The 22116-nt window shown below is 41.0% G+C and overlaps 1 protein-coding gene across 3 annotated transcripts in view; it reads right to left on the reverse strand.

Annotated features, from left to right (window-relative positions):
- herc4 (HECT and RLD domain containing E3 ubiquitin protein ligase 4) overlaps positions 1-12697 on the reverse strand; it is a 29225-nt gene extending 16528 nt beyond the window's left edge. Inside the window, exons 1-7 of one of the 3 annotated variants that reach the window (XR_003781870.2) lie at positions 12439-12697; positions 11012-11297; positions 10714-10873; positions 8793-8869; positions 8152-8373; positions 2144-2235; positions 1026-1156 (exon numbers count right to left, since the gene is read on the reverse strand). Coding sequence is in view for 2 of the 3 variants with exons in the window: in XM_013132134.4 (XP_012987588.1) it covers positions 1026-1156; positions 2144-2235; positions 8152-8373; positions 8793-8869; positions 10714-10873; positions 11012-11237 (908 nt within the window). In the remaining variant the exon portion in view is untranslated. Of the gene's footprint in view, positions 1-1025; positions 1157-2143; positions 2236-8151; positions 8374-8792; positions 8870-10713; positions 10874-11011; positions 11298-12438 lie in introns of those variants that run through there. The other 2 variants (XM_013132134.4, XM_034292552.1) reach the window with 2 other exon arrangements.
- Between the last annotated feature and the right edge of the window lie 9419 nt (positions 12698-22116).

Consider the following 22116-nt stretch of genomic DNA (forward strand, 5'->3'; position numbering starts at 1 on the left):
AGTAGTCCATCTGTAAAATTTGAAAATTCTGGATGTAATGTGTTGTAGCTATATATTTTGGAAAATGAAGATACAGGATAACACACTGATATTTCATTATGCTTTTAAAACAATTACCTGAACTTCAGATCGCCATATCAACCAGTAGATGGTATTGACAAACTTGTTTAGATCACATCGATCCTTCTATATTGTCATGACAAAGTGTGTATTTTGTTTACATTTTCTCAAAATATACAGTGCACTGCCAGATAAATATAGTTTTTTCTCCAACTATAATGAAACAAAACAATATTATAGTTTCCTTTGCTGTCTCGCAGCTTCAGTTCTGCCATATCTGCTACATACTTTCCATTGTGCTCAATTTGTTTTACTGAACCAGGTAACCTTGCCCTGCTAACCGCCACAAGTAGTCGATAAACACCAATTTCAGCTCGCAATGCAAAATGTACAATGTTTAGCATGGTATGTAATCACTCAATTGATAGTGCTGTTTGTTTAAGCAATTTCACAAATAGTATATGTAATGTAACTTGTAATATGTATATATTATATGTAATATGGTGATAGTGACTGAATTTGTTGTGCATCTATTTTTTCTAGCTACGTATCCATGAAAGTAAAAATTCCTACCCGGCCTGCTTAGAAATGGCTTTGCAGAGTGGGTTTAGACATCTGGGCTTTACTTAAACTACTAATTGCCCCAAAATGTCTCTAAATATTGTTGATATTTTCATATTATTCATTCATTTTCACATAGAAATATGGGGTTTTGGCAGGATTTTGCCTTCAAGAGGTTTTCCATGAATCAGTGATGGATGTTGTAATGACATGTAAATATCGTTATAATATCACGGCCGATAACTCTTGGATCACTCAGATAATATAGGGTTCAGATATTTTCCTCAAGCTTGAACTTTTGTTCCTTACATTTCTCAGGAGAGACTATAGCTTTGAAATGAACCTGATAAAATTCAGCCCTGTGCTAGTTAAAAACAGAAATTATCCAAGTAATTGATATTTACCGTCCACAAGCAATCTGTGTCACAACATTTCCCATAAGCTCAAACACCTTCCTGGGGTTAATCTCATGGTTTGTAGAGTTGTGTCCAAGCTGGCCATAACCTCCTGCTCCAAATGTAAACACGCCTCCTTCCTATGAAAGACAAAAATGTAATCTAAGCAGTGGAAGAAAATTCAGAATGATTGAACGGTACAGATAGTGTAAGAACAATACTAGCTACATTATCTAAGAGTCTTAGAAGTGGCTGACTATGGTAGTGTTAGTCCCAACATACAATAGTAGTCGAGTGTATCAGATACTGCCCAGGTATTTAAGACACCCTTCTAATTATAATATGACACGTGGAAAATGGGAAAAGCCTCATGAGTACAATTGGAAATAGATAAATTATTCAACTGTTCTAGGCCTGAGAGAATAGTAAGTGAGAAGATGAAAAATATAAATGGTGAGTAAATGGTAAATGAAAAAGTAAAATAAAATAAAAAATATATTTAGCAGGCTTACAGTAGGAAATGATTAAACACTTATATTTAAACTATCCTTTTAAATATTTTACTTATCAAATAACCTTTTACTGACATTTGTCATTCCTGGGATTCCACAGTTCTAGGCATGAGAGCACAGTAAAAGTATGGTGTTGGAAAATATAAAAGGGTGAGTAAACGATAAATGGTTTAGTTGGCTAATAGTAGGCAAAGGAAATTATTAAACACATTTATACTTGTCCTTTTAAATTATTTACTCATCAAATAACCATTTATTAACATTTGTCATTCTTAGGATTCCAAAAAACATAGGATACACAGTTTAAAAACACTAATTTAAAGAGACAAGCTCCTGCAATTTAATGTTTTTTTGCAGTTCACTCCAAGTGGATGGATTCGGGAACTGGAACACTACTGGAATGCAGAACGTATGTGCCTTAGGCAGTCAGCAACATAGTAAGTTGACCTGTTGTCATGTTTGCTGGACAATGTACAGTATGAGCTCATAAATAAACTAGTACAGCATTGTCCCAAGAGTGTGATAAGCTAGCTAATTCTTATATATTGGGTACAGTAATGGGTGAGAGTTTGAGATTACTCAATGCCTCGGGGTACACTTTTTAGTATAAGTCACCTTTGTTAGTGCAGCAGTGTGGTCCTCCCCACAGCAGACATAGATGACCCTCTGTGACCTAAGAGACTTGAGCAGAGCTGGATAATATTGATCTGAAACACAAGTTTGTGGAGTCATATTAGTGCTTCAAATTGCACATTAAGGGACAATGTCAAATTAAAGGGAATCCAATTCATATTATTTTAACATGGGTTAATGAATTGTAGAAGATAATATACTCAAGAATCTGAGTATGGGTGTCTCTACCCTTTGGGCTGGTAAGCATGTTTTTTCTGGGCCTGCCTACCTGCCGCTGTAAATAATAATATTTAGATTGAAAGAGCACATGCCCATGTCTATCAGTCCAGAGGCTGCCACAACTGCTGGCGTACTTAGTGAGACAGGCGAGTGCAAAGGCTATTTGTATAGTGATGGAAACATATGGACAGTCATTGGTTAGGATGTCAAAGACAAAAAGATGTATCAGTAATTTACCAAATGTTTTAGTTATAATAAAAGCAATGTACAGAATAAATGGTCAAATGTTAAGTATTTGACAACCTGCAAAATCGGCAATGTTTCCTACTTACAAAGCATATAGAGGTCTGTAATTTTTATCATAGGTACACTTAACAAAAATCTATAACAAAAATCCAGAAAATCACATTGTATGATTTTTAAATAATTAATTTGCATTTTATTCCATGACATAAGTATTTGATCACCTACCAACCAGTACAAATTCCGGCTCTCACAGACCTGTTAGTTTTTCTTTAAGAAGCCCTCCTGTTCTCCACTCATTACCTGTATTAACTGCACCTGTTTGAACTTGTTACCTGTATAAAAGACACCAGTCCACACACTATCAATCAGACTCCAACCTCTCCACAATGGCCAAGACCAGAGTGCTGTGTAAGGACATCAGGGATAAAATTGTAGACCTGCACAAGGCTGGGATGGGCTACATGACAATAGGCAAGCAGCTTGGTGAGAAGGCAACAACTGTTGGCGCAATTATTAGAAAATGGAAGAAGTTCAAGATGACGGTCAATCTCACTCGGTCTGGGGCTCCATGCAAGATCTCACCTCGTGGGGCATCAATGATCATGAGGAAAGTGAGGGATCAGCCCAAGAACTACACGGCAGGACCTGGTCAATGACCTGAAGAGAGATGGGACCACAGTCTCAAAGAAAACCATTAGTAACACACTACGCCATCATGGATTAAAATCCTGCAGAGCACGCAAAGTCCCCCTGCTCAAGCCAGCGCATGTCCAGGCCCATCTGAAGTTTGCCAATGACCATCTGGATGATCCAGAGGAGGAATGGGAGAAGGTCATGTGGTCTGATGAGACAAAAATAGAGCTTTTTGGTCTAAACTCCACTCGTCGTGTTTGAAAGAAGAACCCCAAGAACACCATCCCAACCGTGAAGCATGGACGACTGCACCGTATTGAGGGGACGATGGATGTGGGGCCATGTATCGCGAGATCTTGGCCAACAACCTCCTTCCCTCTGTAAGAGCATTGAAGATGGGTCATGGCTGGGTCTTCCAGCATGACAACGACCCGAAACACACAGGGCAACTAAGGAGTGGCTCCATAAGAAGCATCTTAAGGTCCTGGAGTGGCCTAGCCAGTCTCTAGACCTGAACCCAATAGAAAATCTTTGGAGGGAGCTGAAAGTCCGTATTGCCCAGTGACAGCCCTGAAACCTGAAGGATCTGGAGAAGTTCCGGATGGAGGAGTGGGACAAAATCCCTGCTGCAGTGCGTGCAAACCTGGTCAAGAACTACAGGAAACATATGATTATTATATCACTGATGTGTTATATCATTGATGTAAGATGTGTGTTGAAACGAATTCACACATTAAAAGTACCCGTAAGATAGTGAACATTGTCGGGTGTCACAAGAATGTTCAAACTGCCCTGTAGTTGTATGGGCAATGGGAATGAAAACAATTTCAGGGACATTTTACTTTAATATTCGCCTCCTCTGACACATTTTTTTTATTTTAAAGTACACAAAAAACGTCAATAAAATAGGCGTTGCTTTTAATCAAATAGCCAGTTTTTAAAAGTAATACCAGCAAAAAGTTAGCAGTGACAATCACAAAGTTATAGAATACCTTATTATTCGTTCGACAGCTTGCTAGACATTTGAGTTCAAACAAATATAATAGCATGTTAATTTATCTTTGCTTACAAATAAATTAACAAGACAGGACATTTAGAACATTAAAGAATAAAATAGGAATTTGATTTCTTAATCAAGTAACTATAGACTAAGACATTGTAAACTGTAGAGAGAATTTGAGGAAAACTAATGTGAAACACGTTGAGCTATGCATGGCAATGCTAGAAAAAATGCCAATTTGAGCAATTTCGAGTTTCCAATTATATTTCTATGCTAGGCCAGATATTCTAATATGCAGTTTATGCTATGTATAAGCAATCAACCTCTCTTGCCCAAGTTCCGACAGTATTCTCAAGAGTAAAAACGAATATCCTAAACCGCACATCCCAAATTTTCGCTTGAGACATATGGTGTAAACATTTTATTCTCAGTCACAATCAAGGATGGGGGTGAAGTAGGCTTATAGAAAAGTCATAGGTATGACTTGCAGCTGTGACACCAGCGCTACTGACCGGCGACTGTAGGGTCAGGTCCCTATACTAGAAGCACCGGAAAGGGATAGATTTGACCCAGAGGTACAAAAAAAATAAAAAATCTGTGGCACTCGATAAACTTACAGAATACTTCTAGATATGCATGCAGTATTTTTTAAATGTAAACATAACCATTGGAAAATGAATTTAAAGCTAGTTTGCCCGAATGGCTATTCGCCATTTTTATTTTATTTTTTTAAGCTGTAAGTCTCCTACTCTGTCACCAGGTGGCACAAAGAAATGTCTTATTTGCCACCAGATGGCGCAACATTTTGGTAATATTGATTAGTGGGCGTGCATGTGCGGGTGTTAGCGATTACATTAGCTGGCAAATGATGGCAGTACACGTGTAGTTGTCCGGCGAATGAAAATATCAACGGCCAAATATATATATATAGTATAGGCTAAAAGTTTGGACACACCTTCTCATTCAATGTGTTTTCTTTATTATCATGACTATTTACATTGTAGATTCTCACTGAAGGCATCAAAACTATGAATGAACACATGGAATTATGTACTTAACAAAAAAAAGTGTGAAATAACTGAAAACATCTTATATTTTAGATTCCTCAAAGTAGCCACCCTTTGCTTTTTTGATAGCGTTGCAAACCCTTGGTGTTATCTCAACGAGCTTCATGAGGTAGTCACCTGAAATGGTTTTCACTTCACAGGTGTACCTTGTCAGGGTTAATTAGTGGAATTTTGTCCCTTATTAATGGGGTTGGGACCATCAGTTGTGTTGTGCAGAAGTCAGGTTGATACACAGCCGACAGCCCTATTGGACGACTGTTAGAATTCATATTATAGCAAGAACCAATCAGCTAAGTAAAGAGAAACGAGTGGCCGTCATTACTTAAACAAATGAAGGTCAGTCAGTCCGGAAAATGGTCTGATGAGTCCAAATTTGAGATATTTGGTTCCAACCGCAGTGTCTTTGTGCGAAGCAGAAAAGGTGAACGGATGGATTCTACATGCCTGGTTCCCACCGTGAAGCATGGAGGAGGAGGAGTGATGGTGTGGGGGTGCTTTGCTGGTGACATTGTTGGGGATTTATTCCAAATTGAAGGCATACTGAACCAGCATGGCTACCACAGCATCCTGCAGCGACATGCCATCCCATCCGGTTTGCGTTTAGTTGGACCATCGTTTATTTTTCAACAGGACAACGACCCCAAACACACCTCCAGGCTGTGTAAGGGCTATTTGACCAAAAAGGAGAGTGATTGAGTGCTGCGCCAGATGACCTGGCCTCCACAGTCACTGGACCTGAATCCAATCGAGATGGTTTGGGGTGAGCTGGACCGCAGAGTGAAGGCAAAAGGGCCAACAAGTGCTAAGCATCTCTGGGAACTCCTTCAAGACTGTTGGAAAACCATTTCAGGTGACTACCTCTTGAAGCTCATCAAGAGAATGCCAAGAGTGTGCAAAGCAGTAATCAGAGCAAAGGGTGGCTACTTTGATGAAACTAGAATATAAGACATGTTTTCAGTTATTTCACACTTTTTTGTTAAGTACACAATTCCACATGTGTTCATTCATAGTTTTGATGCCTTCAGTGAGAATCTACAATGTAAATAGTCATGAAAATAAAGGAAACGCATTGAATGAGAAGGTGTCCAAACTTTTGGCCTGTACTGTATGCCTTCATTCCTGATTAGTGTGAACTAGCCTACAAAACTATCAAATGGCCATTACAAACCTATTTCTATAGGGATTGTGTTAATACAGTGGTTATTAATCAGCGTAGATCAGCCTATTATCTGTGGATTAACTGGTGATGATGGATGGGCTACGTCGACTAAAAACATATGAAAAAATACATGCATAGACTCCACACATCCGCAGCTCCAATTGTTACACATAATGGCTCTGGGTAAAACAACCGGGTGTTTCCACATTAGTCCCGGACCTTTGATCAAGGTCCAAAAAAGATTTGTTTTATAGAGAGGTGAAATTATGCAGTAGGCATATTCTAAAGACAGCAGACTAGAGCTCAGTTTATATAAGCGTGGCGGTATGTTTGTTTTGAATAGCGAAGGGTTGTTAGGCTGACAATTAGTATACTAGCTGCTATTGGTCACAACTAGTGAGCAACGCTTTCTCTTTTTACAACGCAAGAAGTTCAACTTAAGCACTTAAACAAGACTACAACTTGTATTTGTTGTAATGTTGCCTGGATTGAATATTTATTGGACAATCCTGTTTTGAATTACATAAAAAGTTTTATAATTTGATCAAAATGTCATGGCACACTTGATGCATACTCACCTTAAGCCAATGTTCTACTATTCAGCCAATTGCTCACTGTTCTGACTTAATGCTTTGGACTTCAAAGGTTGCCTTGCTTTAGGGTTTCAAATAACTATTAATTAACCTTTATAGGCCCATCACTGGACGAAATCAAAGAACAATGGGCTGTAGCAACCATTACATGGCCTTTTAATGCTGCTGCATAATGAATTTGGCCTAATTAGACATACTTATGATTCTCTTTCGAACTACTTAGTATCTCGTTTGAACAAATTGTTAAGTCTTTCAAACAAGAAATTCTTTTTTTTTTTTTTACTAATTGGGCTTCAGGGCTACTGTATATATTAGAATAGTAGTAAAGACATCAAAACTATGAAAGAATACAGATAAAATCATGCAACAACCAAAAAAGTGTTAAACAGATCAAAATACATTTAATACTGTAGATTGTTCTAATTAGCCACCCTTTGTCACAATGAAAGCTTTGCACACTCTGCATTCTCTCAACCAACTTCATGAGGTAGTCACTTAAGTCACTTTGAACGCATTTAAATGAACAGTTTCTTCAAGTGCAGTCGCAAAATCCATCAAGCACTAAGATTAAACTGAGCTACACAATGGCCACCACAGAAAAGGAAAATCCAGAGTAACCTACACTGCAGAGGATAAGTTCATTAGTTCAGCCTCAGAAACTGGCCACTAACTTCACCAGATTACAACCCAAATAAATGTCTGAAGAGTTCAGACATATCAACATCAACTGTAGAGGACACTGCGTGAATCAGGCCTTCATGGTCGAATTGCTGCAGAAAAAAACACTACTAAAAGATATTAATAAGAGATTTGCCTGGACAAACAAGACAAAATGTTTTACAGGAAAAACACACCACCATTTTATTTGGTATCTGGTAGTGTGGTTAGGATAGAGGTTTTTCGACAGTGTGTAGTTTCTTTAAATAACACTAAACTAAATTGTACTTCTTGTCAATCAAACAAAATGTTCACGTTGTGTTGGTTATGTAATCAAGTAATTTTGAGTGTCAACCCAAGAGAATGAATCAATTCCAAAATTGTAAATTGAGCACAACACTGTTTTTCAGTCTTACCGTTATTGTCATTGAGGCCCAGTTGACCAAAGTTGTTGCGCCCCCAACCAAAGACAGCTCCTGAGAGTGTAAGGGCAAAGCTGTGAGCCCCCCCAGCAGATATCTGAAGGAAGGGAATCCCCTGTAAAGACTGGATGACTTGAGGAGTAGAGACACCTTGTCCTGCTGATCCCAGTCCCAGTTGTCCATATCGGTTTTGTCCCCATGAATAGACTTGGCCTCCTAAATAAAGTAAGACAGAAGTAATAGTAAGTAAAATAAAAGCAAATTGAAAGGATGTCTATCATATCTGTTGTGTACTTCTGTGCCTCAGATCCGTACAGGGATGAGTTGTTCTTTTTTAAGGCAAAGCAAGAGGATAGGGTTTGAAGGATTCTGACTATTTTTGTTCATCCCTCTGATATCAAGAAACTGAAATGTATTCATCCACTTTTTAAACAAATTCCCTAGAATTATAAATTGGTGGCACTTAATTGGTTCATGTAAACATTTTAATACATTTAACTCATTAATTACCACATCCACATAATAACAATCACATCCAACTGAACGCTTTCTTTGTTACTCGTCAAAAATATCCCCGTCACCGCAGGCATTGAAACATTTCTTTGGAAATCAAGGCATATTCAAACATTTCTTACCTCTCGACAGAGCATGGGAGTGCCGATATCCACAGGCTACCTGAACAATTTGTACATCTGATAAGCTCTTGAGGTTTCTGAGTTGAGAAAACAGACACAAGAGTACTGTTATTGATATGCTTTCATTCAAATGTCTACAGTATAGTTGGGTATTGGCACTGATCTACCAATTCAACATTGATATAAAAGGCCACAATTTGATTTGATTCTGACTCAATTTTGATTTCATTTGGATATAGTGATAATTAATATGCCAATATTACTCATAGGAGAGATTCTCTGAGAATGAAGGCTAAGTACTGCATGGGGAATCCGCTAGCCTATATAAAAGTAGATTACCAGAGATGAATGTTAAACATTGATGACCAGGCACAAAATGTGACATGGAATTACATTTGATTCAACAGATAAGTAACCAAAATTATTTTTTTAAATGAACAATATTTAAAATAACAATAATTAAAAATCAAAAGTACCTCATGTATACACTAACATGAAATAATGGCAAATTTGCTAAAGTTCTGACTCATCTTTCAAGATTGCAAGTCATTCTAGAAAAGTGCACTTTAATAGCTATAACTAAATATTTGTATTGCTTATGAACACAGGCATATGTTATATATTTTAAAAGCTATATTGTAGAACTCAGCTCCCAGCCTTTCAAAAAAATTACAAAAATGAATTGAGTCAGTCGTTCATGAGTCGCGGTAACAAACCTCAGAATGTTTTCATATAAAAATGTGTGTATCTTTACAATCAATAATATGCATTTGTTATTGTATCCTGGATCTATTTATCAGTTATAAACATTACTTAATAATGCTGGTGGCTTGACCTTTTTTGATTAGTGAATGTGAAACAAACAGCTATTGGACGCAGCACTGAACTGGAGGACAGTTTTTTAATCTTAGAAGTGACAATGAGTAGGACGCTGCTGCCAGTTTTTGTGAAAAACAAAACCTCTTTATGTTTTCATAAATGTGTGTATCATCAAAAACCATAATCAATTATCTGCATTAATTATTATAACCTGCGTCCAGTTATCAGTTATAAACATGTATTTATAATACTCCCTGGCTTGATCTGTTTCTCTGCAAACATAAACAGCTGTTGTAATTTGGAGCACTTAGCTGGATGACAGCATATGAAGCCAATGATGTTGTAGAAATCACCCTCAAACCATAAGACTGAACTATACAGCTGAATGAGTCATTAGAAAGGACTCATTACTGTCAAGTCAGTAAAATACAATTAAAATAAAAGAAATTGTTGGCAAACTAGTGACAGCAGAGCTGTGAAGATTGCTGGCTGCTGCTAAAACCTTTCTAGGATCTCCAGCACACTATTCGAACCCAGGTCAACAAGTGTAAGGGCAGGACCAGCAATTTCTGATTCTCTTTAACCACATTGCTGGCCATAATGCTACAGGGGAAAAAAGGTTGCAATGTGACTCACCCGGCAAAGAAAAAATGCAATTGCTCTATGTTTGACAGCAGCCTGCAAGGCTAGGTCTTGCATGTGTGAGAAACTTGAAGTAACTCATTCATTGCCAAAACTCTAACATCTCACTCATTTAGCACCTCCAAAGACAAAATACAAAAAGTTATAAAAATCGATGTTTGCATTTTAATAATAAATTTCAGATATTCCTAACAAGATTCCCACATTTTTTACCCAGTCCTAGTCTACATTAGGCACTTCACACTTAAAATTCTTGGAAAAAATATATTGATGACATTTACAACACAGATATTTGATGGTGCCATTTGAAAAAAAGACAAAGTGAATGCTTAATTTGTTTGTTCAGAGAAACAATTACAGCTATTATACCATTCACAAGATAGTACAAACGGTTTTATGTTGACACATGTTAAGCAGAAATAGGAATCCTGAGCCTTTCAAGCATTCTTGTTATATTCACCTGGGCACACGGACACATTCTTCAAAGTTTGAAAGACCCAGCTGTCCATCAGAGGCCAAGCCCCATGCAAACACTTGTCCTTTGTCATTCAAAGCGAGAGTATGGGCCTCCCCACATGATACCGCCACAATGTTCTGTGCATCTAGTGCCACAACCTGCTCTAAAGGGGAAAAAACATGATATGATTTAAAACACTTTCTGATGACATACTCTATGCATTAATCCGTATCACCACTAATTAAATATTTTTTTTGGACCCCAAATAAAGCTCTGGGTTGATCAATACGTGGTTCATTACCTGGTTTCTTCCGAGACTTCTCATGCCCAAGTTGACCAAGGTCATTGCAGCCACATGTGTATACAGTCCCGTCTCCCAGTAGAAATGTAGTGTGCCGTCGGCCACACCCAATATCGCAAATCTGCTTCCCCTGAAAGAAATCACAGTTCCGGGGTTCCACCACAATCTCCTCATCGATCCCACCCAAACCTAGCTGACCGAAGGAAGCATTTCCCCAACACAGCATTTCCGATGGCCCCCTCTGGCCCTGGTCCTGGTGTGAATCAGGTCAACAGTATTATAGTCCCTGTGAACAAATACAGAAATTCTCAAATAAGAGAAAAGACATTGATAAAGTATATTACTGACCACAACATTGTATCAATGAAAAAAAACTTGTGCGGATGTAGCAAGGAAGCCCCAACATCTAGTTGAGTACATTGGGTCACCTGTGACTGGGGAAACTGAAAGCACAGGAACAGTCTTTGGAACAGTCTTGTAAATAATGTCATATTACATTACATATCAAATGACCACATGACTGCATGCCAGTGTACTGTGTTTATGTGAGTGATTCTCTGTGATTAATTAACCCCCTGAATCAGCTACATAGGGCATACATCCATTTTTAACCTAATGTTGAGTAATACCCTGCTAATTCCATAACTCACTCCTGTAATGGCCTGCATTTAGGCTAATACTCAGAAGGAATGCCCCACCCTTTTTAACTGCAAGTATCTGCGAGAAAGGAACCCAGCTACACTACTGAGCAGTTAGATTCCCATCACACGTTTTGGAAGTGTCAGTTGGGTCTCCTGTTTTCTTAAGTATTAGTCCAAGTAGAAATTTGCTAAATTGTCTGATTGATCAGCTAGCTGGCTAACTGGAATGTTTCAAGTGTCAGGTGTGCGTGTTTAGTGTGTTATGGACGACCATTACCAATCCAAAAAACGGGTGTAACGGTATTTTACAATGGTGATTCATTTGATCAGATCATCCAATAAAGTGAAATTCTACAAATATTAATGACTGGGCTTGTCTCAGATCAATACAGTCACACTATTTACAAAATATTATTAGCTAGTGTAACAATTAAGAGAACATCCGACATTGAATACAGAGGTAAAACTACAATGAATTTAAGAGGACACATTTTGAATAATTCAATTATTGTAGTTAGTATGCTTGCATTATTTCACGACACAACAAGGCATCTAACAACAGTATCACATGGAGTTACGCGTTAGCTAGCTATCCATCTAGTTCGCGTAGCTAGCTACAGCTGTCCACTATTCAGATGTCAACATATATAGACAGGACACAGTTACCTCATGCTGATACACTGCTAAGGTCTACAACTAACTTACACAGCTCACTATTTAACCCATTAGTTGCATGATAGTAAAGCACCCCGTCGTGTGTGCCGCAAATTAATTCATTCATCTTACCTGTTGACAGTCTGTAACGCAAATGTTGTCTCAAGAGGTCTCAGATGTTGTTCCTGTATTAGCTAGCTAAGGAAATGTCACTGTCCAGACTCATTTGGAGGGTGTACATATTAGATCGTTTTGACACTGGGTAGCCAACTGTTAGCACCACATACCAAAATAGTTTGCTATGTGCAATCAGGCCTTACACACAGTAGGAAACCACGCGAACATAGTGAAACGTTCTAGAGAGTTTCCAGAAACCGGATGTTACGTCAAAGACACCCTGGAAGATCAAGTCGCGCACATTGATATAAAATGAAGCACAGAGAATTTATAACCGCAGAGAATTTGACAAAAAAATAATTCTTATACGTAAATTTAATCTAAATCGTAATAATTGTGTTTTCTGCAATACTGATGTTGAAACAACGGATCATCTGTTCTTTTACTGTATATACACAGTATTACCCTTTGGAGTGATATGTATGAATAGTTAGATACAAAAATATTTATTTATGTTCATGAAAAACAAATCTTCTGCTGTGAAACTTTGCCAATTAATAGGAGACATTCATTTATATTTGGATGTGTAGACATTATTTGTTTATTAAATGTATTTATTACTTTATTATATTTGTTGTTTTTTGTATTCACGCCAACTATGTTGTGCTCCATTTACTAAAGAATATGTTAGAATGTTCATTATGCCTATTGTTTGTAAATTGTTGCAATAAAAAAAAAGAAAAACAATATATAAAGCATAGATGGGACCATGATCTGTTCTGATGACATCCCAATCTGTCAGCCATCTTACCTGGGCCCAGTAAATAAAAGTCAACAGCACTTCTTGCTTCACAAAAAGTACAAACGACACCAAGGAGGTGGGAAACATTTTCATGCATCAGTGACAGTGTAGAAAATATGATAACATACTTAATTGTATATAGTATTTTAATCAATGAACAAGAAAGCATAACGTGCGTTCACACTACTCACAACATTTTGGAGAGCCAATGCTAGTATCACCAGAGTGTCTCGGGTCCTGACCACTAGGCATTCCAAAGATGAAATTTGGCTACTGAATTGTGAGGCGTCCGTTTGTCAGGCTTGACAATCTAATGTATTTGTCCTCTTGCTTAGTTGTACCCCAGAGCCTCCCAGTCCTCTTCCTATTCTGGTTAGAGCCAGTTTGCAAAGTTTTGTGAAGGGAGTAGTACACAGTGTTGTACGATATGTTCATTTTCTTGGCAATTTCTCGCATGAAATAGCCTTCATTTCTAAGAATGATAATAAACTAAAAAGTTTCAGATGCTGATGCACCAGATACTCAACTAGTCTAAAGAAGGACAGTTTTATCACTTCTTTAATCAGTGCAACAGTTTTCAGCTGCACTAACATAATGTCAAAAGGGTTTTCAAATGATCAACTAGCCTTTCAAAATTATAAACTTCGATTAGCAAACACAACTTGCCATTAACCCTTCCATGAACTGCCACCTTAACGTGGTGAAGGGGTTTGAGTATCCGAGTGACCCTAGGAGCTATGTTGTCTGGGGCTATATGCCCCTGGTAGGGTCTCCCAAGGCAAACAGGTCCTAGGCGACGGGTCGGACTAAGAGCGGTTCAAAACTCTTTAATGATGAGTTACATTTCGAGCACCGTGACGTAACCCGGTATGGCGCTGCCGGGGCCCCACCCTGGAGCCAGGCCCGGGGTTGGAGCTCGTATGCGAGCGCCTACAGGAGGGACCATAAGGGGTCGGTGCGGAGTGGATCGGGCAGCAGTCGAAGGCGGGGGTCTCGACAACCCGATCCATGGATACGGAAACGTCACCTCGCTGGCGGGGAAGGAGCCTGAGATCGTGCGTGAGGTTGAGAGGTTCCGACTAGAGATAGTCGGGATCACCTCTATGCACGGCTTGGGCTCTGGAACCACACTCCTTGAGAGAGGATGGACTCTTCACCACTCTGGAGTTGCCTATGGTGAGAGGCGGCGGGCTGGTGTGGGTTTGCTTATAGCTCCCCAGCTCTGCCGCCATGTGTTGGAGTTTACCCCGGTGAACGAGAGGGTCGTTTCCCTGCTCCTACGGGTCGGGGATAGGTCTCTCACTGTTCTTTGTGCCTACGGGTCGAACGGCAGTGCAGAGTACCCAACCTTCTTGGAGTCTCTGGGAGGGGTGCTGGAAAGTGCTCCGACTGGGGACTCCATCGTTCTACTGGGTGACTTCAACGCCCACGTGGGCAATGACAGTGACATCTGGAGGGGCGTGATTGGGAGGAACGGCCCCCCTGATCTGAACCCGAGCGGTGTTCAGTTATTGGACTTCTGTGCTAGTCACAGTTTGTCCATAACGAACACCATGTTCAGTGCACGTGGCACCAGGACACCCTAGGCCGCAGGTCGATGATCGACTTTGTTGTCGTTTCATCTGACCTGCGGCCACATGTCTTGGACACTCGGGTGAAGAGAGGGGCGGAGCTGTCAACTGATCACCACCTGGTGGTGAGTTGGATCCGATGGTGGGGGAGGAAGCTGGACAGACTCAGCAGACCCATGCGTACTGTAAGGGTCTGCTGGGAACGTCTGGCCGAGTCTCCTGTCAGAGAGATCTTTAACTCCCACCTCCGGCAGAGCCATTGTCGAAGCGGCCGCTCGGAGCTGTGGCCGTAAGGTCTCCGGTGCCTGTCGAGGTGGCAATCCCCAAACTCGGTGGTGGACACCGGAAGTAAGGGATGCCATCAAGCTGAAGAAGGAGTCCTTTCAAGCCTGGTTGGCTTGTGGGACTCCTGAGGCAGCTGACGGGTACTGGCAGGCCAAGCAGACTGCAGCCCGGGTGGTCGTGGAGGCAAAAACACGGGCCTGGGAGGACTATCAGCTGGCCTCGAAGAGATTCTGGCAAACCGTCCGGTGCGTCAGGAGAGGGAAACAGTGCCCTACCAACGCTGTTTACAGTAGAGGTGGGCAGCTGTTGACCTCAACTGGGGATGTTGTCGGGCGGTGGAAGGAGTACTTCGAGGATCTCCTCAATCCCGCCGTCACGTATTCCACTGAGGGAGCAGAGGATGAGGGCTCAGAGGTGGACTCGTCCATCACCGGGCTGAAGTCACAGAGGTAGTCAAGAAACTCCTTGGTGGCAAGGCACCAGGGGGTGGATGAGATCTGCCCTGAGTACCTCAAGTCTCTGGATGTTGTGGGGCTGTCTTGTTTGACACGCCTGTGCAACATCGCGTGGCGGTCGGGGACAGTGCCTCTGGGATGGCAGACCGGGGTGGTGGTCCCTCTTTTTAAGAAGGGGGGCCGGAGGGTGTGTTCCAACTACAGGGGGATCACACTTCTCAGCCTCCCCGGGAAAGTCTATGCCAGGGTTCTGGAGAGGAGAATACGGCCGATAGTAGAACCTCGGATTCAGGAGGAACAGAGTGGTTTTCGTCCAGGCCGTGGAACACTGGACCAGCTCTATACCCTCTACGTGGGGCTGGAGGGTTCATGGGAGTTTGCCCAACCAGTCCACATGTGTTTTGTGGATTTGGAAAAGGCATTCGACTGTGTCCCTCGCTGCATCTTGTGGAGGGTGCTTCGGGAATATGGGGTCCTGGGTCCTTTGCTAAGGGCCGTCAGGTCCCTGTACAACCGAAGCAGGAGCTTGGTCCGCATTGCCGGCAGTAAGTCAGACTTGTTCCCAGTGCATGTTGGACTCCGGCAGGGCTGCCCTTTGCTGCCGGTTCTGTTCGTATTTTTTATGGACAGAATTTCTAGGCGCAGCCAGGGGCCGGAGGGTGTCAGGTTTGGGGACCGCACAATTTCATCTCTGCTCTTTGCGGATGATGTTGTCGTGTTGGCACCTTCAAGCCAGGATCTTCAGCATGCACTGGGACGGTTTGCAGCCGAGTGTGAAGCGGTGGGGATGAGAATCAGTACCTCCAAATCTGAGGCCATGGTCCTCAGTCGGAAAAGGGTTGCTTGCCCACTTCAGGTTGGTGGAGAGTGCCTGCCTCAAGTGGAGGAGTTTAAGTATCTAGGGGTCTTGTTCATGAGTGAGGGAAGGATGGAACGGGAGATTGACAGACGGATCGGTGCAGCTTCTGCAGTAATGCGGTCGATGTATTGGTCTGTCGTGGTGAAGAAAGAGCTGAGCCGCAAGGCGAAGCTCTCGATTTACTGATCAATCTATGTTCCTACTCTCACCTATGGTCATGAGCTTTGGGTCATGACCGAAAGGACAATATCCCGGATACAGGCGGCCGAAATGAGCTTTCTCCGCAGGGTGGCTGGGCGATCCCTTAGAGATAGGGTGAGAAGCTCGGTCACCCGGGAGGAGCTCAGAGTAGAGCCGCTGCTCCTCCACATCGAGAGGGGTCAGCTGAGGTGGCTTGGGCATCTGTTTCGGATGCCTCCGGAACGCCTTCCTGGGAAGGTGTTCCGGTCCCGTCCCACCGGGAGGAGACCCCGGGGAAGACCTAGGACACTCTGGAGGGACTATGTCTCCCGGCTGGCCTGGGAACGCCTCGGTGTCCCCCCGGAAGAGCTGGAGGAAGTGTCTAGGGAGAGGGAAGTCTGGGAATCTCTGCTTAGACTGCTGCCCCCGCGACCCGGCCCCGGATAAGCGGAAGAAGAAGAAAGAAAGAAACTTGCCATTAAAACACAGAACTGATGGTTGCTGATAATGGGCCTCTGTACATACAGTATCTCACAAAAGTGAGTACACCCCTCACATTTTTGCATATATTTGATTATATCTTTTCATGTGACAAAACGGAAGAAATGACACTTTGCTACAATGTAAAGTAGTTAGTGTACAGCTTGTATAACAGTGTAAATTTGCTGTCCCCTCAAAATAACTCAACACACAGCCATTTATGTTTAAACCACTGGAAACAAAAGTGAGTACATCCCTAAGTGAAAATGCCATGGTAGACCAAAGAAGTTGAGTGCACATGCTCAGTGTCATATCCAGAGGTTGTCTTTGGGAAAAAGACATACGAGTGCTGCCAGCATTGCTGCAGAGGTTGAAGGCGTGGGGTCAGTGCTAAGACCATACGCTGCACCCTGCCTCAAATTGGTCTGCATGGCTGTCGTCCCAGAGGGAAGCCTCTTCAAAAGGTGATGCACAAGAAAGCCGGCAAACAATTTGCTGAAGACAAGCAGACTAAGGACATGGATTACTGGAACCATGTCCTGTGGTCTGATGACACCAAGATAAACTAATTTGGTTCAGATGGTCTCAAGCGTGTGTGGCGGCAACCAGGTGAGGAGTACAAAGACAAGTGTGTCTTGCTACAGTCAAGCATGGTGGTGGGAGTGTCATGGTCTGGGGCTGCATAAGTGCTGCCAGCACTGGGTGGCTACAGTTCATTGAGGGAACCATGAATGCCAACATGTACTGTGACATACTGAAGTAGAGCATGATCCCCTCCATTCGGCGACTGGGCCGCAGGGCAGTATTCCAACATCATAACGACACCAAACACACCACCACGACGACCACTTCCTTGCTAAAGAAGCTGAGGGTAAAGGTGATGGACTGGCCAAGTATGTCTCCAGACCTAAACCCTATTGAGCATCTGTGGGGCAACCTCAAAAGGAAGGTGGAGGAGTGCAAGGTCTCTAACATCCACCAGCTCCATGATCATCATGGAGGAATGGAAGAGGACTCCAGTGGCAACCTGTGAAGCTCTGGTGAACTCCATGCCCAAGAGGGTTAAGGCAGTGCTGGAAAATAATGGTGTCCACACAAAATATTGACACTTTGGGCCCAATTTCGACATTGTCACTTAGGGGTGTACTCACTTTTGTTGCCAGTGGTTTAGACATTAATGGCTGTGTGTTGAGTTATTTTGAGGGGACAGCCAATTTAAACTATTATACAAGCTGTGCACTCACTACTTTACATTGTAGCAAGGTGTCATTTCTTCAGTGTTGAAAAGTTATAATCAAATATTTGCAAAAATGTTAGGGGTGTACTCACTTTTGTGAAATACTGTATATCTGTGTAGATATTCCATTAGAAATCAGTCGTTTCCAGCTACAGTAGTCATTTACAACATTAACAATGCCTACACTGTATTTCTGATAAATGTAAAGTTATTTTAAAAATGTCCTTTGAAAACAAGGATTCCAAACCAACTTTATATTAATTTGACACCCACTTACTGACAGTTCCACACAGATGTGCGCATGTGATGTGCGCTGCCAAGGTTAAGCGTCTTTTGTTTTGAGCAGATTATCCTGTGTATGTAAATCATCTGGTATTTTTTTCTTACCTACCAGGGTGCACGGTGTACCTAGGCAGGGTGACCCATGGTTGTTGCTGTTGGCCCCTGACAGTACTTACACTAAAGGTTGAAAATTCTCTGGTACAGTACTGTTGTAACTGTGCCAGCCTTGGGTTCCCTTTCTACAGACAAAGGCTGATGTCCTATGCCGAAAAAATACACAGGTATTTGGGGCTCTATGTGTTTTTTATGCAGAATTAGCACTGGACTGACTCACTAGTATCGTATGCAGTTTTCCCTCTTATTGTAATAAGAGCAGCACTCTGCCGCTGCTAAATTGTGATGTGCTGACACCAAAAAAGAGAATATTTTAATGAAATATGTTTTTTTTTTAAATACCATCAGCGAGGTCAGATTTTATCAAGCTATTATCAAGCTAGAGAGTGTTACTGGTTGTGTCTTCACATGCGCACATCTGTGTGGAACTGTCAGTAAGTGGGTGTCAAATTAATATAAAGTTGGTAGCTATTATCTAAGAGGATACAAAAGGTAAGAAGCTAGCTAGCTAACTGTCACAACAGCAGATTAGCTAGCAGTCAGACTGAATATCCTTTATAGTTACACAGGCCCGGCTGCAGGATGAAATTACTGAGGGGGCATGTTTTATAAATGAGGGGGCGTATTTTATTCATATACCATTTGCAGTGTTTATGGGAAAAGAAATCTCGGGGGGCACAGATTATATTCTTTTAACCCCCTGTGTTGCCGGGCCTGTAACTTCAGTAGATGAGCGTCATGCAGGCAACATTTGAGATTTAGCAGCAGCAACAAGACTTCCATTTATTGTAATTTGCCTTCAGAATAGAAGTCTGTAGTAAAATTCTACATGTATGATATTAATTCATAATTTTTTGCATAGTCTGTATTGAACAATTTCCAAGGAATAACTGTGTGAAAAATATAAACAAATCAGAATAACCATTTAAATAATATTTTACATAAGGTAATGAATATTATAAGGTGGAGCACATTGAGATATGATCAGAGCCTGAATAAAATAATGTAGGGAACATGTCTAATATGTAAAAAACAAAACAAATATTTTTATTATATCATTTTTAATTTGCTGGCGCTCATTGTCTTTGGACAGGGATTGTGTTATAAATCCAACAACACTATATTCTCCACACACACACATAAACAAGGGATACATTTTGCCTAGTGAAAAAACTATCCTGTGCCGCAGTGAATATATTGTACGAAATACTCAGGAAAGTGTGTCCAAAATATATCAAATCAAGGGGCACTGTGTGCTACCTCATGCTAAACTATATTTTCTACACCCTCTTCAACCCCAAATGCAACACACTGTAATGTACTGTACATGGAATACAAATTGCCTCATTAGCTAGTAGCTGGTTGGTACAATAAGACAGGGAGGCGATTTATTAACAGCTTTAGAGAAGGGTTAATTTAGGGGGAGGACATAGGTTATTACTGGGGAATGATGCTAAGAAAGTATTGTGAAGTTGAGAAAATGAAGTTGACAAGCAGGAATGACTTGTGTGCAAGGAGGATGTTTTAGTATTCATTACAATTTGCAAGAGATTTAAAACACCTTAGCAGCATTTAATGTATCCAGAATTTTCTGGCGTTGATGTCGGTTGTATGTGTAATGCAAACACTGGTTGTATGTGTACTGCAATGCAAGAACAATAATGCTTGAGCTGATTGTGTCCAACTTTCCAATGATGTGTATGAGAAAGTATGAGACGATTTTTGGAGGAAAGAGAGAAACCCAGAAAAATCAACAATTGAATGAGTCTAAGTTTTGTAGCGACCAGAGCAGGCACAAACTACTGGTTCCCCGGAGTGCAAAACATATACCAGCACGTCCAGCAGACCAAGGAAGACCAGCAGACCAAGGGTGTCCCTCCAATTCATCATCTACCCCAAGTGCTTCCCAGTGGAGCACTACACACTTGGAACCTCCATGCTTTGTATGGAAAGTCATCAACTGGATACATCGATGGGGACCTATTCAGGAACTGGTTTCAGTACTTTCTACACCATGCAGTGAAGGAGTGCCCTCTCCTTGTGAATTTTGATGGACACAAGAGCCTCATCAACCCAGAGGTGCTGATGGTGGCATAGAGAGAAGGAGTCATACTTCTTTGCCTTCCACCACACTCCACCCATGTCCTGGAGCTGCTGGACGTGGTATACCTTGGGCCTTTGAAAGCAGAGTTCTCCTAGGTAGCTTGGGACATCATCCAATTTGATAACTCCCATATTGAAAATAAATTAGAATTTGCTATCATATTCTGCTGGACCATTTGTTGCTGGTCAGACCACTCCTGACCAATGTGGAACCGTCAGGGGCCTCTTCGCCCTCAGAGAGGATATCTAAGGATAGATACTGTGTACATTTTTATATGTAAAAATTTAGAATTTTGTTTTCATTGATTTAATCTTTTTTGTCTAAATTGTAGTTATCTTCATATTGAATTTAATTTATTCAGTTTGTGTTGGGAAAAAAAGTGTTAATATCCAAGAGAAAAAATATCCAATCCGAATTTTTCTTTCGTAGTTATTTTTTTAATTAATTTGTATTCAGATATTGCAAATACAGACAAACCAAGCACTTTAACATTGTTCTACATTTAAAAAAAACTAACATCTACTGCCTCAGGTTTAACAAGAGCAAAATCAAACACAACAAAAGCCAGAGAGTAACCAAACAAAAAGTAAATACTCAAATAAACAATGACATAAAATGTATAAGTAAATAAATAAAATAACTAGGACTATCTCAAATTAACTTAAAGTTATCTGGCAAAGAAACCAATTTAAGAGCTTTAATCTGATTCAGGGATTTATAACTTGTTCTTCCAATGGGTCAGGTTGGGTTTAGCTTTAAAGTATCTACATTTATGTATAAAGAACTTCCCCAATAACTTTCCTGAACAAAAAAAAAACTTCAACACCTTCACTGTCAAGGGTGACAACTTAATGTCCTTGGACTGTAGCCCGCTCTGCATATTATTCCAGAAGGATTGCACCAATTCACAATAAAAAAAAACATATGTTCCAAACTTCCCAAGCAGGTACTTTAAACTGAAAATGTGTTTGTTGGTTAACTCTCATTGAAAATCTTGAAGCAGAACTTTTACCTAAGGAAGAAGTGGAAATCAAAGATAACTTATTCTTATTTTTCTAACGTCTTGCAATTTTTTTGGTAGTATCTTGGTAGAAATTATCTAGCTGTGCTCAATGCTCACTGGCTACGCCCTCAGGCATATTTTAATAGGTGTGACGATTTTATTACGCCGCAAGGCCCTCTAGATGGCCTAAGTATACTTCACTAATTCCTGCCTGCCAGTTAAAAAGCTTAGTGGTTAGAGACGTGGGCCTAGCTCCAATAGTCATGGTTCGCCACTGCTGATCCATCCATCCATCCATCATCTTCCGCTTACCCGGGGCCG

This window comes from Esox lucius, chromosome 6 (genome assembly GCF_011004845.1).
Source record: "Esox lucius isolate fEsoLuc1 chromosome 6, fEsoLuc1.pri, whole genome shotgun sequence".
NCBI classification, from domain to species: Eukaryota; Metazoa; Chordata; class Actinopteri; order Esociformes; family Esocidae; genus Esox; species Esox lucius.